Source organism: Equus quagga, chromosome 16, assembly GCF_021613505.1.
Source record: "Equus quagga isolate Etosha38 chromosome 16, UCLA_HA_Equagga_1.0, whole genome shotgun sequence".
NCBI classification, from domain to species: domain Eukaryota; kingdom Metazoa; phylum Chordata; class Mammalia; order Perissodactyla; family Equidae; genus Equus; species Equus quagga.
This window is the reverse complement of record NC_060282.1, coordinates 45,009,608-45,035,008: the sequence shown is the minus strand read 5'-3', so window position 1 is coordinate 45,035,008 and position 25,401 is coordinate 45,009,608. Positions and strand designations below refer to the sequence as shown.

The 25,401-nt window shown below is 38.8% G+C and overlaps 1 protein-coding gene across 4 annotated transcripts in view; it reads right to left on the bottom strand.

Moving 5' to 3' along the window:
• Positions 1-205: 205 nt before the first annotated feature.
• RUNX1T1 (RUNX1 partner transcriptional co-repressor 1) overlaps positions 206-25,401 on the bottom strand; it is a 145,651-nt gene continuing 120,455 nt past the window's right edge. For all 4 annotated transcript variants that reach the window (XM_046642593.1, XM_046642592.1, XM_046642594.1 and 1 more), the window contains 3 exons: positions 23,850-23,918; positions 17,537-17,727; positions 206-4,161 (listed from right to left, as the gene is read on the bottom strand). In XM_046642593.1, the coding sequence (XP_046498549.1) occupies positions 3,886-4,161; positions 17,537-17,727; positions 23,850-23,918 (536 nt within the window). In that variant the 3' untranslated portion in view covers positions 206-3,885. The remainder of the gene's footprint in view (positions 4,162-17,536; positions 17,728-23,849; positions 23,919-25,401) is intronic.

The window sequence follows — 25,401 nt, the reverse complement described above, 5'->3', positions numbered from 1 at the left end:
ATCTCCCCAAAACTAACTGGACTTCTGCATTGTTCTGACATCATTCCCTATTCACCAAGCATGGCTGAGCCAATTCCTGTTACAGAGGCATGCTCTGCAGCTGAATAAACTCTAGAGATGTACTTCAGATGGACTCCCAGGCCAGGGCCACTGAGTGGGCAGCTGTGGCACACACTGAGGATAAGGGAGGCAGAGAATACGGATTTTTTTAAACTTTTTTATTACACAGTAAAGAATACAACAATACCTGAATCATACTTTAAAGATTCACAGGTTGACAGACCATACGTTACAGTCCAACTAAGGAAAAAAGGATAAACAAGAAACCACAGTTCAGACATAGTAGACTTAAAAGCTCAAGAGTATGCTGACAAAAGCATGATGCCTAGACCCCACCCCCCAGTGTTAGTCTACCATTAACTTGTGGTACATGTCTGAATTAAGTATTGCACAACAACTTTAATTTTTCACAATAATGTCGCAGAACCCAAAATAATATTTAAAAAAATTACTTCAAATCTGCATTTCAACAGTCTCCAATTTTTTTCTGTCCCTTGAGGAAATCGGACAACATGGAGTCGCTTTCTTTCCCTAAGTATTCCAGACATAGGCATGCTTTGCATAAGTAAACCAGCCTTGAAATTTTTAAATCCCCAAGACATGCACCTACACATTAAAAAAAAAAAGAAAAAAATTAAAAAGACAGGCGGCCCTGTCACACACAGTCTCATGACAGAAAAAAGAGAAAGAGAAAAGAGTCAGACAGAGATAAGAGAGGACGCCCTATTCCTATCAGCGACCACCATTCAATTCTATCCAATGAAGATAACTTTTTTTTAAATGTGTTATACCTACAAATTATACTCTCACATAGCCTGTATATAAGTGACAAGCAAAAAAGGAAAGTAACAAAAGTTTTCTTTTCTTTCTCTTCTTTAGGTTTATGAGGTCTGCATTGTTACCAAGAAGTGATATGGTTTGCAGCTGTATGAGCTTAACTTTTGGTATCCTGGTTCTTTTGTGCCCATTTGGTTTGACTAGACCAGTTTTTGTTAGCTACTGGTGCAATATACATGCTGTCAGAGGTAGAGTGAAACTTTTTGCCACTGAGGAGAATGTAGCAAAACAGGAGGAGAGGAAGAGGAGGAGGAAGAGGGGGAGGAGGAAGAGGAGTCAGAGAGAGAGCTCAGAGTTAGGGATTTTTTTGTATTTGTTTTCACTCAGGGTGCCCTGAATCAAAAGTAATGAGACGTACTGTACTAATTGTTATTTTACACACTAGTGTCAAGAATAACAGTGCTGTTTCACAGACATCACAGCTTCTAGAGATAAAGACGTGTGGGTATGACATACCTCATTTTTGGGATTATTTAACCCTTCGTAGCCTAGAACATATAATAGCTCTGTAAGAAAGGACTGTCCAGTGTCACAAGCAGACTAGAAAGCAGAGTGAGGTCAAAGGATTCTGGGAGCACCATGATAAAATATAACCCATTCAGAGCCTGGTTATGTGCTTTCACGTCACTGTAAGCAGGTGTGCTGGCAAACGGACTTCCAAATGCAGAGAGCTGTATTGACTTGCTCATCAGAACTTTCTAAACTAAAAAGCCATGTTTTAAAAAAACATAACACCACTCAAACAAAACTAAAACCAACTTATAAAAGGAAAGGCAGGGGGAAAAATGCTAAAAAACATTAGGTTTAAGAGACTTCAAGCAAACCGATTTAGGATCGCATCCATGCAGACACTTAAAAGCCATTTAAAACTGTATCCAATGGCTACATTAAAAAAAACAAACCCAAAGCTAATGGATCATTTTAGATTTTTAAGTAAACGCCTGATGTGTGTACGTATGTGGAGAAGTGTCTTCCCAGCTTTGAAAACTTTGGTTGTCTACACAGCCTGCAGCACTGCTGACTTTCCCCAAAAGCACACAAGCACATCCTGGGCTACTGTTTTCAAAACTAACAAGTAGTTCTGGTCTGGACCCTGGACAACGAAGGGTTAATGGATTCACACTATACCTTGCTGAACATGTTTAACCTGCTGATCATTTGGAAAGTAGTACTGGTGCTTTTCAAAATTCTGATTTTGGTCCATCAGATCAGTCTTTGGCTGACTTCCCTTTTGCAAGAATACTGTATAACCTGGCATTCAGCAGTGTTAAAGCTGTCAGTTTACACCTCAGCATTTGGAGTCTAATGATTTATCTTTTTTTTTTTTTGTAAAATTAGAAATACTTAACCTTACAGCAATACGCATGCACTGTCTTTTTTTAAAAGTAGGATATATTATTTTATTTTTTTAAAAAGTCCCTATAATGACTTTCCAAAAAAAAAAAAAAGGGAAGAAAGAAAAATTCCACTACTACTCTATGCTACAGCTAAACTTGGTGAAATGGTTCTAGCATATTTAAAAAGAGTTTGCTGGAAAAAAAAGAAAAAATAGCATGCCTAGGGAGTCATTGTGACAGTGCAAAATACATTTATGTACATCCCTCTTACAAAAACACCAATATGTTAGCATTCCGTGAAGCATGCTGGTTTTCAGGAAAAAAAATCCTATAAGAGAGTGAAATAGCAGCTCCGAAAGATAGCCTTTTTTCTTTTCTTTTCTTGAGGACAACCGAAAAAGAGTTGTTTTTTTCTTTTTTTCGAACTACTAGAGATATATCACTAACACATACAGATATAAAAGCAGCATAGGAAAGATACAGGTTTCTCACCAACTAGGAATAGAGACTAAATGTGGGCATATGGTTAAACTACAATGCATCTTCACATTTGTCCAACACATTTACAAGAAAAACACCATTGGGAAACCTCACAGGACAGAAGTGTTTTAACACCAAGAGAACTACTAGTTTTTAATTAAAAATTCAAACAGGGTGGGGTTGAAAAAATTTGGAAAGGGGCTGGAGCTGGAGCCACCATTTTTTTAAAATTATTTTTCAATATAAAATGAATGAGCTGGAATAGACCCAATGTCCTTACACTGTGGAACCTGGCAAAAGTGAAGAAACGTTGAAGGGTTATTTAGGGCAGCTGGCTGATGTCAAAGCTGCCAGAATGCTAATTAACTGCAGGCTGAGTCTCTTACTTCTGTGTGTGTGTGTATATATGTGTATATACATATATATACATATATATGTATATATATATATAAAGGAGCCTTTTGTATTATGGCATTTTTTTCTTGCTGCTATATTCATACATCCCACTGCAAATCATCTTTCATTTTTCATTCTGTTGACCTGGATATTATTATTTCTTTTCAGAAACAGGGAAAAAAATCAAACATCTGTGTCTCCTTCCAATATGCTACACATGTGCACATTTTGTAGCGGGTCTTCAAAGTTCAGTTAGCAACCCACAGACGCCATTCATCTTCTTGTTAAAATGTCTACCGCTGTAGCCAATGCTCATGCCCTTGAGAGTTTTCCTCTTTTTTTTCCCATTATTTTATATAAAGAACATTGTGACTTTTAGTATTAGCATTTTTGCTTTCAACAGCAATTAGCAATCTCTTGGTTTGCTGTTTGGTAAAGCATCGGTTAATGAGGTCATCTAGTTTAAAATCCCAGCTACTGGAAAATAACAGGGAGGAGGTCAAATCTATCTTTTCATGTTATATTCTCTGCTCTCTTTTCAGTTCTCTAAGGAAAAGATATCTTTGTTATCCACAATAAGTCATTACGACCCGTTACTGGCCCTTTGTTTTACTAACGCCTCAAGATACAGTCAGGTTCTCTCTTGCTGAAGTACTGAAATAGGATAGTTCATCTATAAACAAACAAACAAAAAAACAACTTTGAGCATCTGAGGATGAGGAATTGGTTTTGTGTTGGTTGTGTTGTCTTTCCTCCGACAGTTCTGAGTTCATGTCTAGCGAGGGGTTGTCTCTATGGTAGAAGGGGTCCCCGGGGTGGTCGACCTCGGGGTGGCTGCTGGTGGTGTGTCCATCGGGCTCCCGGCCCCGCTGTTGGGCGTGACGGAGGAGCTGACCGCAGGTGCGTCCCCCTGCTGCTGGGCCTGCAGGGTCTGTCCACAGATGTGGTGGTGCTTCTCCCAGTCTTTGTGCTGGCAAAATGAGCCACAGTATCGGGCTGTGTTACAGCCACTGCAGGTTTCACTCGCTTTACGACCACAATTCCAGCAACTCTAAAGGATAAGGCAGAAGAATGCAAAATCCCAAATTAATACATTGTCCAGGCAAAAGTGTGATGAAATATGTTAAGTAGCACTGCCTCTTTATTTTTAAGAACTATACAGTAAGAATGAAAAATCCAGTTGTATGTGTTTCTGTGTGCACCCACTAAACACACAGAAGATGCAGGTTTTGGTGTGATGATTGCCCAAACTTTTCAGTCAACAGCTATCATGACATCTAAGAAACTGGCTGAAGCTCCTTTCCATTTTTACTGTAAAATCCCTTGTTTTTAGGTTTGGCTATTTTCACATCTAAATTCTCTCTTCATCCATACTAACAATTGCCTATCTGACTTTTTTCTCTTCTAATGCCAATACCACCATGGTCAGACACAAACGTATCACTCCTGGCAGAAGCTTCTTCCTTCTAGATACTAACAGGAATCACAAAGGAACTCCAAGAACCCTACATTAGGTTCAAAGAAATATAATGGAGTAGATAGAGGATCCTCCTCCCTGCACCACCACAGACTGGAGAGAGTGAGGCCGGGCACTTTCACCTCTCCATGAGTTAGTTCTTCCCACTGCAATCAGTTATTTATTCAGAGTACCTGACATCCAAATGCCAGGACAATCTCAAAAAAATGCCCTTTACCTCCCTAGAGGGAAGGATCGTTGGTTTGTTTTTTCTCTGATATATTTGAAGCACCCAGAACAGTGCCTGATATATAGTAATTGCTCAATAAATATTTGTGAAATGACTCACACTATGCCCAATTTGGCTTTGAAAAACTAGAAATACTAAACTGGGTAAACAGTAATGCTATTTGCATACAATGCTTTCCAGCTGATGGAGTTCCTTTGCATCTCATTTGCACCTCAGCAACCTTGGGTAGTCATAGAAGTGGAGGAAACTAAAAACTCAGACCCGAGTGAGCCCACTGCCAATCTCTGGTGAGAAAAGGCCAAATGAGATTGCCTCTGAGATGTAAACTTTGAGATAAACGCATCATGAATCAGAGCACAGACATACCAGAGACAGAAGAGCACCTGCGTAGGGTAGATCCAAGGGAAGGAGGGAGGGATGGGGAGGAGCCCAAGGATGACAGTGCCCTTGGGTCCTTCCAGGAGGAGGTGAAACCTCAGGAAGTTAACTTTCAACCTTTCTTTTGGCAAGACCATCCTCATTGTGAAATGCTTTATCAAGTGACCTTAGCTTTGGTTTTGTACTGCGAATCTTTTTATTCTTTATCTTCCTTGGTTTTGATTATATTCTTGCAAAACAAACTTCTAACCATAATCTGGTAACCCCAACCAGCTAACGGTGTGTGGTGTGTCACAATTAAAACACATTTTTTAAAGCCCTGATATATGTGGATATTAACAATCTCCCCACTATGTTCCCTGTAATTCTTTTGGTTTTCAGCATGCTTGTGTACAGCTTAAGATGGCTCAAGAGCAGACTGAAAATACCCCAGTGGAACATCGGCCCATCAGCCCGGTATGCATGGCTGTACCACTGTGCAAAATACACAGTGGAATTTTTGGCAGTCATCCTAATTTTGCTAATAAATAAAGGGGCTCCTAGAGTCTTCCAAGTGCTAGAAGGCTGTAAACTCAAGAACTCTGGTTTAAAACTTTTCGAAAGAGCTCAGCTCTACAGTCTTATTTCTTTACCATTCAGAAATTATGGCCCAGTGAAGAGGGGGAAAAACTAACAACTTAAGATCTCAAAAACTCTGGTCAATGGGAGGTGTTTTAAATGAATATAGCTGAGGAAACGTAAAAACTTGGTTTACATGTTAATATCATAAATAAAAATGTAATTAACATTAATAGTGAGTACCAGAATAAAGTAATTTTTTCTACATCCATTTAATTTAATCAGGAAAATATCTCAAAAGATGTGCACCTCCAATCAGAGGCTTCATTAACATAACTAGAAGCCCTTATCTCTCCAAATTAATTCAATCTCATTGCAGGTATAATGTTCTACAAAGAAGTGAACAAAGGTGGGCCTGGCCCATCCGTCAGAGCAGTGACGTACAACACTGGGCACTCAGTGAAGTTTACTTCCTCGAGATTTAGGCATGTAGAATAATGCCAGCTGGATCCTGGAACAAACTCAGCAAATAAGCAAAATTCCTAAATTACATCAGAAAATCCCAATTAGAGAACAGAGACCCAGATTCAAAACAATGTTTTAAGGAAATTAAACATCTAATCTGAGTCAAGTGGCTTGTTTAGGAAATTCCCTGGTGTGAGTTCTATCCTTTTTCTGTCAGAGGTGCATTTTGGCAGACACAAGACTGGAAAGTGCCCAATATTCAACGGCTCCATCAGATTGAAATCAGATGTAGGCAACGTTCTCAATTTAAGCTGATTAAACACACAGACTAAACCAGGTAATTACAAATGCATGTGTTAGGGAGTGGAAAGAGGAGACAGCACGGGGACTTCTTATTTTTTAAAGTGTTTTCAAAGATGGGAACAATTTTACAAATAAAACAGTGGAATTATGCCAAATATAGAAACAGATGTTTTGGATCGCAAAGCTCCTGGGAACTGAGCCTTCTTGCCTGGCATGGCTGGGTTCTGACCCAGGATTCAAGGGCTCTGGCTAGTTTTACCTCTAGTCCCATTCCCAAGTTGTTCGATCCTGTTCCTTTACCACCTACACTGGGACAAAAACATCCTGCAGCTGTCAGAAGGTACAACAAAGAGCAATTCAAATGAGCTGGTGGGAAAAAACCTACATATTTTTATTGCCCTTGATATTGCATTGCATGAACGTGCAGGGAACTTTAGCACAATTATTCAACCAAAAAAAACCCTCCAAAGTGCACATTCCTTTTTAAAAGCTCATTAGAAAACAGACAAAGCAATTTCTATTAATATATTTCTCTTGGATGATTCTACCGTTGGCTAATCTGTACCTACAAGACTGGCGCCTCACCGGCGGCACTGAGCTCCTCAGCAATCACACCACTGGGAAGAGCAGAATGTGGACTCTTGTGAGCACTCTAATTCGGATCCTTTCAAGCTTCTAAGTTCGTAAGCTTTCTGCTCTTTACAAAGGTGGAAATTGCAAATTGTGTACAAAACCCAGAGGTATAACCATAAAGGCAGAGATAAAGATGGTCAATGGCTTAATCTAATTTTACATTTTTCAAATTTGTGCTTTTTATACTCAGGCTAGTGTTTCCTGGTAGTTGCTCTATTTATTTGTTATTTATTTTATTATTTTTTAAATAACTCAGCTTCCCTTTCAGTCCTCTAAGGAATGATGCTGGTGACTGAATTACCACAATAATGTCGAAGGCTCAAGAACACCATTTCATAGCAAATTCCATTCCCAAAGCTCATGGCAATTTATGGTCTTCCCTTATTTGTGATAATATATTCCATTTTTGGCATAAAGAATATTTTCTTCCCTATCTGAAAAATGGGAATCAGTCCATTGACCAAAATTAGGCTGTGTCTCAGATGAAGAATATGAGGCTGAACACAACCCTCCCCCTTTGCTAAATGTACTAATACTACGGATGGAAACCAAAATGACGAATCAAAGCTTCTGAATGCCAGAGCTACGTGTCCAAGATTGTCGATACTTTGTTTCACATCAGCAATCTCTTCATTATTTCCTTCATCTTGTTATTTTAGATATGCAGAGAATGGTCTTTCTGCCCTACTGACAAAAGATATTCTTTCTGGATCTTACTGTTGGAAATCACTTTTCCAAGAAACAAAATTTTAAAAAGATATACAGATGGCCAAACGGTATACGAAAAGATGCTCAACATCATTAGCTATGAGGGAAATGCAAATCAAAACTGCAATGAGGTATCACCTCACTCTGGTCAGAATGGCTATAATTAACAAGACAGGAAACAAGTGTTGGAGAGGAAGTGGAGAGAAGGGAACCCTTGTTCACTGTTGGTGGGAGTGCAAACTGGTGCAGCCACTGTGGAAAGCGGTATGGAATATCCTCAGAAAATTAAGAATAGATCTACCATATGATCCAGCTATCCAACTGCTGGGTATTTATCCAGAGAACTTGAAAACACAAAGGCATAAAGATACTTGCACCCCTAAGTTCACTGCAGCATTATACACAATAGCCAAGACTTGGAAGCAACCTAGGTGCCCATCAAGGGATGAATGGATAAAGAAGATGTGGTATATATATATATAATGGAATACTACTCAGCCATAAGAAATTATAAAATCTGGCCATTTGTGACAACATGGATGGACCTCGAGGGTATTATGCTGAGTGAAATAAGTCAGAGGTAGAAAGTCAAATACCGTATGATCTCACTCATAAGTAGAAGATAAAAACGACAAACAAACACATATGGGGCCGGCCCAGTGGTGCAGCGATTAAAGTTTGCACATTCCGATTCTCAGCAGCCTGGCGTTTGCCAGTTCAGATCCCGGGTGCGGACATGGCACCACTTGGCAAAAGCCACGCTGTGGTAGGCGACCCACGTATAAAGTAGAGGAAGATGGCCATGGATGTTAGCTCAGGGCCAGTCTTCCTCAGCAAAAAGGAGGAGGATTGGCAGTAGTTAGCTCAGGGCTAATCTTTCTCAAAAACCAAAAACCAAACACATAGCATTGGAGATTGGATTGGTGGTTACCATGGGGGGAGGAGGGGGGGGGCCAAAAGGGGTGTTTATGCTCACATGTAAGGGGATGGTCTATAATTAGTTTTTGGGTGGTGAACATGATGTAATCCACACAGAATTTGAAATATGATGTACATCCGAAAATAAATTAATTAATTAATTTTAAAAAAGTGAAAAAAAAAAAATTCTCCCGAATTATTTTAAGTTTCTTCAGGTCTTATGCACCTATAATTCTCCAGAAAAACCCTTGCACACAATCAATGCTCAATAAATTAAACAGAATAATTATAATTAAAATTCCCAAAATGTAAAGAACTCTACAGAAGGCAACACATTGACTTAAATTCATATTAAGTTCACAACATCTTATATTTGCATTGCACTTGACAGTTTAAAACCACTTTCATATACATTTTGCAGCTTAGGAAACTGAGGCCCAAAGAATAAATAACTTTTGCAGTAAATGACTTGCCTAAAGTCACACAGATATGAAATTACACAGCCAAGGTTCGATTCACCCGGGTCTTTGGATTGCAAACCAAACACTCTTTCCAAAATGCCACACTCTGTCAGTTTCAGATCTTAGAACCTGTTTTGGCAGGAACAAGGTTAGAAAGGCACTTAACTCCTGAAAGTGGACAGAGGGTGGGCCAGGAAGTTGGAGCACCAAAGACAAGTTACCATGGTGTGTAAAGGAAATGGCTTCCAGTTTTGAGCGGCTTCAGGGTCAGGCCGACCTGGGTTTTCTTTCCAACTGCATCACTTAATGGCTTTAAGACCACAAGCAAATAACTAAACCTGGAGTGATAGTACCTGTAAAGCACAAATAATAACTGCAGGGTTATTCAGGATTATGTCAGTACTAAGCACAGTGCCTGATGTTCAGTAGGTCCTGAATAAATAGCAGGAACTAACACCACCTCCTCCTTTTGGCTCTGGCTGGAAGAAAGCGAGACTATACACAACCCTTACTCCAGATCCAGCATGGTATAACCTTTAGAATTAGGAAGCTCGTGGCCCTGTGCCTCCCCTGCAGGCAGTGACAGAGAGAGAACATTAGCTGACTTCCCCTTACACTTCATTAGTGACCAATTACTTTGTCTTCAACCCGAGACTTTCTGAAGATTCACCACTACTGACCATTTCTCCATCTCTCCTTTTTAAATTCTCCTTGTTGAAATTCTGTCTAACTTCAGTCTTTAAGTTACTAAAATTCTGATTCTTATACTATAACTTCTTCCTGTCCTGTTTGTTCATTTCCCTCTAAGTCTTTGGAAAGGAGGGAAGCTGGCACAAAGAAAAGAAATATCCTTCCCTTCCTATACTCTCCTCTGTCAGATCTCATGTTTCAACTATCAGCTGTAAGAAAATGACTCAAAAACTGTTTCTCCAGCTCTCATTTCTTTCCTGAGCTGCAGTCTCTTACTCTCAACTGCCTGTTCTGTAGATCCACCAGATGCTCCTCTGTCACCGAGTCAGTATCCCTAAACCTGACTCTCTGATGTGGTCCATTTCAGTCACAAGCAACACTCAGGCGCAATACTTTGTCATCTTATTGGAAACTCCTCTTTCTTTGGCCCCTGCAACCACTCAGTGCCAAACCCCACCAACCTTACTCCCACGGTCTCTCTTCCTTCCTTTCCAACCTCACAATTACTATCCAAGTTCCTTTGCTGCCCTGCCTGTCAGAACAGCTTCTTAATCTGTTTTTCATCTCTCTCTGTTACACGTAGTACACATTGCTCATTTGTAAGGTGACTTGTTTATAAAATACTTCTACTCATCTCATTTGTCCCTCTCAACCACCTCGCAGAGAGTACCATATAAATGCTATCCCTGTGTTACAGATGATAAAACTGAAGCTCCAAGGGGTGACCTGCTCAGGATCTTTCCAGGCCCAGTGCTCTGACCACTATGCCATGATGACCTGTGGAATCAAAGAGCTGGCTTTTCAATGAATGAAATAAACAAACAAAAATCTTATAACATAGCTCAAGCTCTGAAAGCTCCAAATTCTTCTAGGGACTGACGGGTCTGGTCCAATCGTGAGGACTTTAACAAGAGCTGTGCTGTGAGATCCCTGTGTAGTAACGTGAAAACTACGTCATACAGAGTCCACTCAGGCCCACAGTTTGGGCCATACTGCACAGTTTCCACTGGGGACGATTCCACTAATTCCAGAAGGAGCAATGAAGATGAACCTCTTAGAGTCACTTACCGACACTGTCACGGCTTAGTAGGCTTTGGAAATACAAAGTTTAAAGATTTGCTCAGTGTTTCTACTTAAGTGCCACAAAACTGCCCAACTTTGATACAAACGGTGCAGTTGTGCACCTACGTAGGAACAATGAATAAAGGCTGTTTTAATCTGGGGAGAAAATATCACTTTGGTGGCTCAAAACTCAAAACTATTAGAACAATACATTTATTTATTATCTGTTCTATGCTCATTTCCAGTCCCTTGCTTTGATCCCCTAAGCTAGAACAAGATACGGGTCTCAAAGAAGAGCTATAAAGAGCAGGTTCTTTTGAAATAGCTTCAATCTGACAGCGTTCACTAGAGAAAAAAAAAACCAAAAAAACATATATATATATGTATACAGATAGGAACTGGAAATGAATATGGATAAAAACAAAACAGTTTAAGATGGTCAGATTTGGCAAATTTCCTTTGACTTATGTTAATACTGGCATTATACATTCTCGGTGAAATAGATAATACACTGTAAAAAGGGAAAGTACAGAAAATATTAGATTGCTTAGCTGTCTGCCCCAAGTCCAGCATCATTCTGTTAGCACTAACAATTACTAGTTAGTCTATAATCCCAAGTAAAGTTCAAGACCTAAGAAGGAATAATCTGAAGGAAGTCCAATGAAGAACAAGATACACTTGTAAGAATCAGGAATAAAAAAATTCCCAGCACTGCCGTGTAGGTATGAAAAAGGTGGCCTGAGAGGCAGGCAGCTTGGGCTGAGGACCAGCTCACACTTACTGTTGTGAGACCCTGCACAATGGCCTACCCTACCAAGACACAGCTTTCTCAGCTGCAAAACAAAGACAACAGCACTGTCTACTCCATCTGAGCTGACAGGAGGAGTACACGCTCTAGAGGCTAGAGAGCACTGCCTACCAGGCCCAGTACAGACTGACGCATGCACCGCAGGTCTTCTTGTTTCACCTCAGGCAAAACAAACCGCATGTCCCCCCAATCACTATGGTGACCATGGGCACCAGGGTGCTAGGATGGCCTGGTTTACAGGACTGGTCTGTCCTGGAAAGAGCACCCCTTTGTCCTCTGAAAAGTGTCCCCGATTGGATGATAAATTACATGGCCTCTAGGAATAATACCTACATGTTATTCATTCCTTACTCCACATTTTCTTCCTGCTGTTCTCTTCAATTTGGCATTGTCAACTCCTCTCCTCTCCTTCTGGAAATTTTCCATTCTTTACTACCTACTTTTCAGAACCACTGGTTTTCCTAAGCAGAATGTGCATTATTTTAGGTCCATTTTACCCATGTGAAAACCAAGGCAGAAAGAGGAAGGCTAAATTTTAAAATTACAGAGAGAAGAATTCATGACCATCTGTCCTTAACATAAACAGCTCAGGAGAAACTTATGAACAGCCAAACTAGGCCTAGAACTCTGGTCTTCTAACTCTGAAGCCAGGCTGCTTCTTAAAGTCTCCATGAAGGGGAGAGAAAGAATAATAATTTGTGTGTTTATATTATCTACATATGGATTTTTATAGATTCAGATTGTATAAATCATATCCGATCTAGGTAAGAGATGGGTACATATCTACAATAGGAGGTGGTTCCCAATAAAGGGAAGGAAAGGGGAAAAATAATGTTGTTTTAGTCAGAACAATTTACTGTATCTTGTGATAAAGAACAGTGGGAAATATGAACAGATAATGACACCTTGCATTATAACTCTCAAAACACTTTAAATTAAAACACTGATATTAAAGAAAAATCTAAACAACACTATGAGGTAAGCAAATAACACTTCATTCCCTGAGAAGAAATAGAGGCTGAGAGGAGTGAAATGAATTGCCTGAGGACTCCTGATATGGTAAATGAGCTGGAGTCAAAATTCAGGTCTTTGGGGTCCTCTTCTTGGATTCTTTCTGCCATACCCACCTGTCTCTGAGCTTTGCTGGCAAAAAATCATCTAAGGCTGAACATGGCCTTTAAGTGGTATGACCATATAATTTACCACCCAAACTAGGACACTTAAGAGTGAAAGGGGCATTCAATAATTACATGTGGACAACAGGGGTAACCTGGGACTGTCTCACTCAAACTGGGATGTATGGTCACCCTGCTCCCTATGGTAATGTATTCCAGTGTACTCTTTTGGTTTCATATTAGACAGCATGGGCTATCTAAGCCTTCGTGCTCTATTTACCCTTTCCAATCTGCAGAGGAGATCTGTCTATCGAGCCAGATTGAATAACTGATTTGAGCTTTTTAAAATGTTGTAACTTGTGTTATTTATACACAAAAGATGAAGAAAGGTTAACTCCTCCACGACCCACCCACACACCTTGGGCAGATCAAAACCAGTACATTTCTGAAGGCTGTTCAAGTAAGATCACCGGACGTGTATATCCCACACCCTGCATGTCCACTGACACCCTCTTCTTCCTTGACAGCTAACCAATCATCAAATCCTGCCCATTCTACCTCATGGGTTTCAAGCAAACACATCCGATTTTCTCCCCACCCCAGCACCACTACCAACCATCTTCATCTAACCTTCATTCCCATCTGTCTCCTGAAACAGATTGGTCCCTCCTTTTCATTTCCTCTGATCTCTCTCCACACTGCAGCCTGAGTGATCCTTCCAAAATACTCATCAGCCACAGAGCCACCCTGCTTTCAAAGCCTGAAGAAGCTGCCCATCCCTTCGTCCCTGCATGATGGAGTTGACATGCTCACAGCCCAAGGTAGCAGTGATGAGGCAATGGGGGTGGGGTGGAGGTGGGGTGGAAGGCAGCTGCTGACCAGTTCTCGATTATTCTTACGTGTCAGATGAAACAAAATTTTTCCCAGAAAAATTCACGTTAACCTCTACTGAGACTCATAATTTAGTGATCCTACCCCTCTAATGAACTGCAGTCGACATGAGCAGAGGTCGCCGCTCCTTCGCGCCCAGCACCGTCCCTCACGGAATGAAAGCTCAAGAATTCGTTATTAAAAGAAAAGTAAAGTAAATGAACGTGAGTAATTTAGAGTTATATGTATTAAAATACAAACTGCCCTGGGCAGATCACAAACACGATTCTTTAAACAATGCCCATTAATTTCTGGGTATAGTTTTAAAATCAATGGTTCCTACACTTAATGAGAATACATATTTTTTCAAGTAATTACTATGATGGCCAGACATTTTTTCTAAGAAAGCAGAAAACAATTCATAAAAGTTCTGAAGCACAGTGCTATGTGGGCCTTATTTGGGGCCGAATGGTTAATATTCAAGAAAATCCCCTGAATATAAAATCATAGAAGAGAATTCTGGGAAGTACCCGCACTGTCCTCTCTGCAGGTCAGTTGGGCCACACAGTCCTGACCTAACAGATCCACGCCCCGGCCTCCCCAGCCCAAACATAATGGAAGCTGGAATAAGGAACTCTACCCTAGCCCAAGGAAGCCAGAGCTGTTCTAGATCTGTCCCAGAGGGGCCCAGGGACCTTCCTAGACATAAGGTGACTTGCAAGCATCACTGCTGAGGTGGCTTTTATCAGGTCGCTTCTACAAAAATGTGCACATCCCTAAGTGTGAGGAGAGAGCAGATGCAGAAAAATCTGTTGGATTCAAAGTTGTGTCCTCACTCTTAAATGAAAAGTAAAGAATTCCTGAGGAAAAAAAAGGATTTACCTACAAATTCAAGCTAACTGTTAGGCAAAAGGTACAGCTGAGCTGAACCTATCACCAGGCACTTAGATTGTTCTCAGACATTGTCATTCCTCAAGGGAACCAGTGACAGGAATTTAGGGCTAAAGGGTTAAGCTTTTACTTTTATGTCAGGTCCTTGGTCACACCACTTTTATAGTATGTGTGTAATGACCTATGTGCAAGTCTGGAGGAGTCTCGGCTTCATTCACATGAAATCTTCCGCCTTTCACTCTCCTATTCTCAGGAAAATGTCTACATTACTTTGGAAGAAAAGAGACTTGATCCTTCGAGAGATCAAGGCCCCCACACCCTCAGTCTTAAAAGTGGTCTTGCAATTTAAAGAGAAGAAAAGTAAGAAACCAGACCTAAGTTGCCTTTCTTTATGTGCATCCAAAAATTACCTTAATGATCGTTACGAAAAGATCCTTATTTCATTGTTATGGAACAATGTAAGGGTTGACAGCATGCCGTGAGTTCCAGTTTAGATTCTGCCATGTCCTAGCAGTGTAACTGAAGCCAGGTGTGTTTCCTCACCCGTAACATCATAAAATTATCATGTCTCAAATTTCTAGGCACTGTATGCGACACGTTCACTTATCTTCACATCACGGTAAGACCAAAGTTTTTCAAGGCTTAGTGGTTTCCTCAAAATCACCGAATTGTAAGAGGTGGAGGCAGAAATTAAATTTGGTCCTATGAATTCCGAACCCTTTCTCCTAGCACAGTCTGCCTTAAAATCCTTGGGACAGTGTCACTTAAGACAAGGGTAATGCTATATTAAAGATCTGTTTCCCAACAGATCTAAAAAGCAAGAAAGGAAAGAAAAACAATTACTACAGAAGATCATTCATATGTAGGTTATTTCATTCTATATACTACTAACTACCGTTTGATAGACTGTATTTTTATAATGCTAAATACTACTGTCAAGATCATATATTTTTCTGGATAGATGTTATAAATAAATGTACAAAGCTTATAGATACTGAAAGAATACAGCATGTTACCAGCTGAATACAAAGACATAATTCTCAATTTCTTCCTAGATATTTATCTTTGGAATTTTAGTGACCTACAAAATACTCAACATACATAATAGTCCTAAAATGTTCAAATGAAAGTGATGATGTTTTAACGACGGCAACAAGTGTGCCTCACAGTATTACTAACTTGAATAGAGCAGGACAAATTTTCTCCAAAAGATGCTAGTAAAAAAATTTTCAAAATCACAAGGGGCCGGCCCCGTAGCCGACTGGTTAAGTTTGTGCGCTCCACTGAGGCGACCCAGGGTTTCGCCAGTTCAGGTCCTGGGCAGGGACATGGCACTGCTCATCAGGCCATGCTGAGGCAGCATCCCACATGCCACAACCAGAAGGACCCACAACTAAAATATGGAACTATGTACTGGGGGGCTTTGGAGATAAAAAGCAGAAAAAAAAAAAAAAGAAGATTGGCAACAGTTGTTAGCTCAGGTGCCAATTTAAAAAAAAAATTTCAAAACCACAAAGTCCTTAAATATCTTAGCCACAAGATACCAATAAAATTGAATTTATGTCTAGATTAATTCGACAATGGAAGAGTCAGCAGTTAAAGGGTAAACTTCCCATTGTCCTTCTTTTCCTGAGAAACTTTGAAACGTTGAAAATCAATTCCTTTTGTCCTCTTGTTATTCATCTGCTACACATTAAATAGAAACTCTGGGCATTGAGTGATTCCCGCAGGGTCTTTCATCTACAGAGAAGCCTGGTACAAATTAAATTCTTACTCTCTCTCACAAATTATAGATATGTATTATAGTAGACTACTGAGTTATCAGTTTTGCTTCTGCTAGTTCAGCTTAGTGTGACTAGCTGATTGTAGTCCTTTATCCAAAGTTACTTTGAGGTTGGGGATTGTGGTGCTATGTTAATTAACGTGGAGCACTACCATGTTGCTCTGACTTATGGGCTCTATTTTAAAAAGCATTTGTTTAGATATTTTGCTTTAGTTACTTCCCAGCTCCTTCAGCCATTTAGGCTACATGTGTGTGTATTTTAATATACTGGAATACTACTAAATAATATTACTTCTGGCAGCGATATTATGCTATAAAATGACCATCATAATGGTTATTACAAATAACGGGGAAAAACAGACTGTGCAGTTCTCTTAGAAATGTTTCACTGATGCAACCATTGTTTTAGCATTGGCCTTTAGGACCAATAGATAGTGACTGATTCCAATCATGTACTATGTCTTTAAGGAGAGCACAGCTTACACAGTGCATCCCTGTTGAATCTCTTCTATCAGAAGGACCACGTACGCTAACACACATGCAGCCGAGGATTCTCTAAATTGCGCTAGGAAGTTATAAGAATTTCACTTTCATCTATTACTTAACAAATATATTAAAAACCTTTTTGGGGGGCTGGCCCCATGGCCAAGTGGTTAAGTTCGCATGCTCCACTCAGGCGGCCCAGTGTTTTGTTGGTTAGAATCCTGGGTGTGGACATGGCACTGCTCACACCAAGCCACGCTGAGGCAGCGTCCCACGTGCCACAACTAGAAGGACCCACAACGAAGAATATACAACTATGTACCAGGGGGCTTTGGGGAGAAAAAGGAAAAAAAATAAAATCTTTAAAAAAAAAAAAACAAAACCTTTTTTGGCAAAGTTGTTATTTTGGATCTTTAATAAAGACAAAATTTGATCAGCCCTTGGTCAATTCCACAAGCGCCAGGACTCCCAAAATTATTCTATTTTCTTCCCCAAAGATTTGTCTAATGTCCAATAACTCCCTTTGCCTGTCTCCTAGAATCAAAACAAACACTCTAATTAGTGGAAACTATCTTCTTCCCACCAACACCTCACCTCACTCGAATCCTCCTGCTGATTGATAACAGCCAGGGCGTCTTCCGCCGCCTGCCGCTTGGCCTCGGCGACTGTTCGCTCCATCTTGGCTCGCTCTGTCGTGATCATGTCATGGGCTTTCCGCTCAGCCTCAGACACGGCCTTCTGCAGCTCGGTCATCGCCTGGCGCTTCACCTCGTTGACGGCCTCCTCTGCATGCCAAGCGGGCCAAACAGGACAAGAGAACATTTCTCTGTTAGTGCAGGGCCTTGCATGCTGATCCCTGTTAAACAGAATTCTATAGAACAGACATGACTATCATCCCAATTATTGGGCAGTTCTTCTGGTTGTCTAGAAAACCAAGAGATTTCTGAACTTCACGTAGGAAAACAAAGGGTGAGATTTTTTTCTTTTAACTTACACTTCTGGGAATATTTTTTAAACTACTACAGCAGACCCCCTTATCTGTGGTTTCCCTTTCCGTGGTTTCAGCTTACCTATGGTCAACCGCAGCCTGAAAATATTAAACGGAAAATTTCAGAAATAAACAATTCATAAGTTTTAAACTTGCACACCCTTCTGAGCAGCATGATGATATCTCCCACCTTCCCACTCCATCCCAGGTAGGACAGGAATCATTCCTTTGTCCAGTGTATCCGTGCTGTATACACTACCAGCTCATTAGTCACTTAGCCCTCTCTGTTATCAGCTCGACCATCGAGGTATCACAGTGTTGCGTACTTGTGTTCAAGTAATCCTTATTTTACTTAATAACGGCAGCAAAGCACAAGAGTAGTGATGCTGGCAGTTTGGATATGCCAACGAGAAGTTACTGTTGATTAATCTCTTATCGTTCCTAATTGTAAATTAAACTTTATCATAGGTATGTATATACACACATAAAAACATAGTATAAATAGGGTTCTATTCTATCTGTGGTTTCAGGCATCCATTGTGGGTCTCAGAACGTATCCCCCGAGGATAAGAGGAGACTACTGTATATCATCACTACCACTTTCCTATTAAACTGGTACCTCCAGAAAGGATTCTGGGACCAGACTAAGTAGTTAAAGGACAACAACCACCACAAGAAACCTGTCTAGACAGTTCAGACACATAGAGAAGGTGGTTTGTTGCAATGTTATAGCTTAATATGAACATAGGGAGTACATTGGTAAACCTTTCAGAAAAAAAGAGAGGAAGGGAATGCATTGTACACATACATATGTATAAGTGCAATCATTCTCCTGTTAAAATATACAGCACAAAAGTGAAAAAGGAATTCATACAACAATTAAATTAATGCAGATCTTTTTAAGAAAATCAGTGATGAAACAGACAATGCAGCTTTTCTTTTTCTTAAGTCGTTCCCTAAGTAATATGGATATATGCCTTTATAGACTAAATGATAGAGATTTTTAAAAATCATTTTTTCGTTTCTAAATTTGAAGCTGTTGTCCATCTACTTAATCAAATGTATACACAGTTTTGGCACAGCCAACTGTTGCACTAGAGAAATATAACTGAATCATACCATAGGCCAAAACAATCAGGCCTGACTACGAACCTGCAAAGTGTTAAATTAGCTTTTTATTTTTGGTGATGGAATGGGTGCAAAGATTTAACTAATGTACAGCCTAAGATTGACAACTAAACAAGTAATTTCCATTTAAAAAAATTAACTGTTCTAATTAACAAGGGAAAATATCCTCCCTCTGAATTAGCTTATCTAATTTTCATCTTTATTCAAAGCAAAATGACAATGATTAATTGAAAATTTAATAAGCAGTAATTATTAACTTGGCAAACCTAGTACCAATTAACACTCTATTAAAACTAATTATGACATGTTTCATTCAAGTGTTTGCCCTTAATTGTTTCACCCACTTAAAAAGTACCTTAATTAAATGTTCTGTTTAATTAAAAACATAGATTCCCAATAAAAATGTTTTACTGTAGACTAAAAATGTAAGAGATGCAAATATTCCTATAGTTTCTTAAATTTCTATGGTTTATTTGACACATCAATAGTCCTTGACTTGAGGATTATCATAGTCCTCCACTAGTAATTAAGTGTCATGACTTTTGTAGCCTCTGTTATTTTAGCAGCATTGTTTCTGAAGTTCATTCATTTGCAATTACTCTCTGTTAGGTTTTATAAACTAAAATACAAGAAAAAGATCCAGACCAGAAATATTAACTAAAATATGTTGTCTTTGTTGGTTGTTTTTAGATATGCATTTAAAACATGGGGGGCTGGCCCCGTGGCCGAGTGGTTAAGTTCGCACACTCTGCTTCGGCGGCCCAGGGTTTCGCCAGTTTGAATCCTGGGTGCGGAAATGGCACCACTCATCAAGCCATGCTGAGGTGGCATCCCACATTGCACAACTAGAAGGACTCACAACTAAAAATACACAACTATGTACCAGGGGGCTTTGGGGAGAAAAAGGAAAAATAAAATCTTTAAAAAACAAAAATTTGGAAGGAAACAGAGTACTGCACAGAGCTTGCTGCACCTTCTTCACCAGGAGGTGAAAAGATGCCTTTATCACCCTACCACATAAACGTTTTGGGGCACCGGGGAAGTCCTGCCCTTCTAACTATATAGCCAGGGTCTAATTTAGTTTGAATATTCAAGGTGAATTAAAATTCTAAGTGGTAATACAGGACAATAATTTTTGCTTACGATCAAAGCTGTAGCTTGACTAATTGTATATGCAAATCAGGCAATTTGTATTTAAATTATGCATTCCTATTCTAATCCCACAGGCATATACAGATCAGCAAAGAGAATTGGTAGGACATTTGCAAGGTGCTTGAATATTTATTACCAACTGCAAACATTCACTGATCGTTTGAAAAAGAAATATACTGAAGAAAAACATTCAGTTGCAATTTAAAAACCGTCTTTATGTTAGATTTTTTTTCTCCAATTCTATAAAGCCTTTGTAACTTTAGAGTGCATTCTTTATTTTTGCTGTTGCTTTTCAAAGCACTACTTTTAGGGGAAAACCGATGTGGCCTTCAAGATTTGTTGGGATTCCAAATACTTATTTATTATTTATTTTTTATTTTTTAATTTTTCTTTTGAGGAAGACTAGCCCTGAGCTAACTGCTGCCAATCCTCCTCTTTTTGCTGAGGAAGACTGGTCCTGAGCTAACATCCGTGCCTATCTTCCTCTACTTTATATGTGGGACGCCTACCACAGCATGGCGTGTCAAGTGGGGCCATGTCCGCACCTGGGATCCCAACTGGCGAACCCTGGGCCGCCAAAGCAGAACGTGTGAAATTAACTGCTGCACCACAGAGCCAGCCCCGGGATTCCAAATATTTAAAAATGTATATTGTTGTTATTATATTGTATTATCAAGGCAAAACATCCAGAATTTCAATAGGGTCTGTAGATTAAATAATAGTTTTGTATCAGTGTTTAACATCCTGATTTTGGTAACTGTCCTATGGTTATGTAAGAGAATGTTGTTGGTCTCAAGAAATACACACTAAGATATTTAGGGTAAAGAGACATCATTATCGGCAACTTACTCTCAAATGGTTGGGAAAAAAATATGATGCATAATAGAGAAAGAAAAGGATGGAAGGAGAGAGCAAGAGAGAGAGAAGATATTAAATACAGTAAAATGTAGAAAATTGGGTGAAAGGTATAAGGGAATTTTCTATACTATTTTTTGCAAGTTTTCTGCAAGTTTGAAATCATTTCAAAATAAAATGGTGCAAATATTATATGATGTACTTTCAAGCGCAAGATATACTTTTTGCAATTATAATTTTCTGTGAAAAAGGATGCATTGGGTATATTAATTTTGAGACTTCGTCCCTTTGATATTTTTCAAATGCCTTAAACTTTATGTACGTATCTTTTGTCACAAAGTAATGTATAATACTCTCATTGCAAAGGCACACTTTATAGGGTTTTTTCCTAAAAAGAAATTTGCCCACAGCAAATTTTAGAATCTTGGAGAAAATGCTTTCAAATTGTAACAAGCTGAGTGCAGATGTCACATTCTGCCCTCAGTGTTTCCATCATGTTGTATGCCTTGATACTGCGAACACAGGAAATGCTTTTTAAGAAGCCTATAAAGATAAATATTATAAGCAATTATTCAAAACTTCCAGATGAAACTGTCATCCATACTTTGGGGATTTAATATACTCCTTAAAATTTAGCATCCATCCATATTAAACTATTCCCAAACAGTTCTTATGGAGCAGATTAGGGATATCACTGTGAGAAGAATACAAATTTAATTGATACCGCTTTCAAATTATACTTTAGGTAGAAGACCTAATATGGATGATAGGCACATCTAAAAAATAATCCAAACATTTGCTTAATAAAGTTTAACCCTTATAAGAGAGTACATGGACACAACAGAAATAAATATTGTTCTCTCTCTACTCCCGAAGTCCCCACTACATCAAATACTCCCAGAATTGGTTTCAGAAACCCACAAAATGGACAGTGAAGAAAAATAATAGTGGACTCAATAGATTACAACATGTCAAGTGAAAAAAGAAAAAAAAACTGATTAAGTGGAAAATACGTAGTGCAGTTTTGAATTTGCTTCCAATTGCTTACCACTTATGGCAGGACTTCCTTTGTGCATAGCTATTCAAGTTGACTTTCCAACAAAGGTGGGATATTCAGAAAAATCTGCTCTCACTTAATAGCAGTCAAACAAAGACTTGAGCGGATAATAGCACAGAAAGAATTTGGATTACACAAGACTTTACTGTCAATTTTGCTTTATGAACTATCAAGGATTTAACTTAAGTACATATAAATAAAGGAAATGCAGAGAAAGACTCTCCCTCAACACAAAAAATCATCCTTCTGCTGTCCAAAATGGCAATTCTTTGTAGCTATTATTGGAATAAGTTGCACTGACAGTTTAAAAACAGGGGAGAAAAATGGTTAGCAGGAAAATGTAGCAATTCTTTTTCCAGGTAGGTGGCACCTAGCACATTTTAACAGCTTAGGAGTATCCCATAACTAATACTCATGTAGAAAATCTTCTTAGAGGTGATGCTGTAAATCTGGTAAGGCTATGTAGCTGAGCAACTTATATATTTAACCTTTAACCTTGCAGCTAAATGGATCCATCCGATTTGCATACTGGACATGCAAGAGAGCTTTCTGGTTCTCAATCTAAGTTACTAAGCCTAGAATACTATCAGATTTTGAAACTCCTTATCACTTTTACGGTAACAGGTATTTCTCAGAAAATCTATAAAAATATTTTGATAAGAACCAAATGACTAGAGAGTCAACAAGTTGCACAGCACTACAGACACAGCTGGGTCAAATCAAAATCCAAAGAGAAATCTTTTGGAGAAAAACACCCCTCTCCCTTGACTCTTGCCCCTTGATTGGGGTTCCCAGCCTTCCACCCATCTGACTATTTGCAAAAATAGTATTTTCCAGTTTCTCAACTTAAACTGTTTTAGCAGTTGAAGCTACAGCAGCTCAAAGCCACAGTATGTGTCTGCCACCTCATCTTTAACTCTAGAAACAGGTTTACGCTTTATCTCCTGAGTTGGGTTTTACAAAGTTTTTGCTCAACTTTTATAGTGCTGGTGTTCCACCAAGATTCTGCCAGATCTGAACTTCTTTAAGCCCAATACGTCAATGAGTCATCAACAACTTTAAATCTACTTCAAAGCATACAGCAATATCTCTCAGTGAAGATCAGATAGTGTACATGGAAAGGAAAAATAGAAGTTTAGCAACTTTGTCACTTAACTTAAAAAATATTTAGCTCTGGTCATTGAATATTAACTAACACAGAAGATGAATTTTAAAAATTGGTTGTAACCATAAAAATCTCTGAATGCCTCAACAAGTCAACTAGATTTGATGTGATTTTTTTTAAGAACTCAGGAGATATATGTCATTTACACCTCAGTAAAAAAAATTCAGGAGAAATGGCTAAAGTATGCAATTTAATTTATAAAACATCAAATTTTTTTTATAAAGGAAAAATTGCATGCAAGTTGAGAACTCGCACGCCAACTTCCAGTCTGAAACCATTACGGCCTGGAAAAATAGAGGTTTATAATAGAAATATTTCCAGACTCTCAATAATAGTGGCACTAGCAGATGCTACTAAAATAAAACTATTTCATGTTCTAATCAGGCCTGGTTTAAGAATATTAATCAGGATTTTTCAGTTTCATTTTTGGGGGGAGAGTTGTTTTGTTTTTGTTGTGTTGTTGTTAGCAGGAAAGCCCTTTCTTGTCATTCGTCACATCAGTGCATTAACAACTGCACACAGCTGCCAGAACACTAAACTTGTGTTTTTAAACAATTCTTACCAGCTTTCTTCCAGATCTCCTCTGGCACGTATCCAGAAGCAGGCCTGTGAAGGAATTCCCGATGTGCATCTATGAAAAATAAAAAGCGGGTGGAGGGAGAAGGAAAGCACCATAAGCACTGTTATGTCATTACACAGAGTAGAAGTAAGCAATGCCCATGATCTTGGCTTCCCCACAAAAACATAATTTAAAAGGCTGAGCATTTCACTTCTAGAAAATAAAAATAGCAACACCAGTCATCAGAGCTCAAGGAAAACAGAAGGTCATTGGTCTAAATGCCTTCTGTGCTCAATGCCAAAACAACTGTAATGATTTCATTATACAATATGATGTTTGGGAACACTGTTCCCAGCACTCCCTCATCTTGTGAATTTCTATGGGTATATTTTATTTTGTTAAAGAAAATAAATTGTATTTGGTTGTTTTCCTTTCGACAGACAAACTGATAGTTAAAAACATCAAATGCAAGGGTAATGTAATTTTCACATAGCTCTGATTCTACCATCTTTCAATAGTGAGCCTTTCTCCACAGCTAACCAGTTCTCACACTTAATTATTTCCTTAAAAATCTCACTGAGCATTAAACATTCTCACACAAATTAGATCATAAGGATTTGACATGGATGAAAGCAAGAAAGAATCATTAGAAGGGATTCACAGATATTCAGTTGATCAAATAGAATTAGTACATGCTTCCCAAAAAAGAAAACGAAGTGCCACTTTAAACAAAATGCTGTGATTATGCTGAAAATTTCTCAAATTTTAAAAGTTTGAGAAAACAGATCATAATAAAGTTTGTGTAGGAATGCTAATCTCCAAAATAACACGTTCATGGAAATGACATGAAACCTTTTATATTTTTTTATATATGCTTGAAAATAAACTTAAAGTGCATACAATCTTCCATAGCTAAAATATACACTACATGCCTTCCACATTGGATTTTCAATGAAAGCCTGCGTACAGCCATGTGTCACTTAAAGACTGGGGTATGTTCTAAGAAATACGTCGTTAGGCAATTTTGTCTTTGCGCAAACATCATAGAGCTTACTTACACAAACCTAGATGGGACAGACTACTACATACCTAGGCTATAGGGTACTAATCTTATGGGACCACCGTCATACATGCAGTCTGTCGTTGACAGAAACATCATTATGTGGCACATGACTATATTTAGACATTTGGGGGAAGAAAGAAAATCATTTTAACTTTTATAAATATTACAATAATTCAACCCATGATAAATTTTGAGTAACTGAAATATTCTCTACATTTATAAGAAATGTCAAGTAGTAGAACTATCAGTTCTATCTAATGGTGTGTTGAAGATCAAAAGAAATCCAGTCCAGTCTTCTGTATTTTATAGAACTACAGAACACTGAAAATAGAAAAAAGTACAATCAACTTAGCTAAGAATATATCATTTCACATTTGAATGACTTAAATACATTTAAATGTTTTGAATCCTTGTAGGCTACATAGATTATCAGTTGGTCACAACACCCGATTTCCCCAACTATTGTGAATTAGCAAAAGCTTATTATAGCTT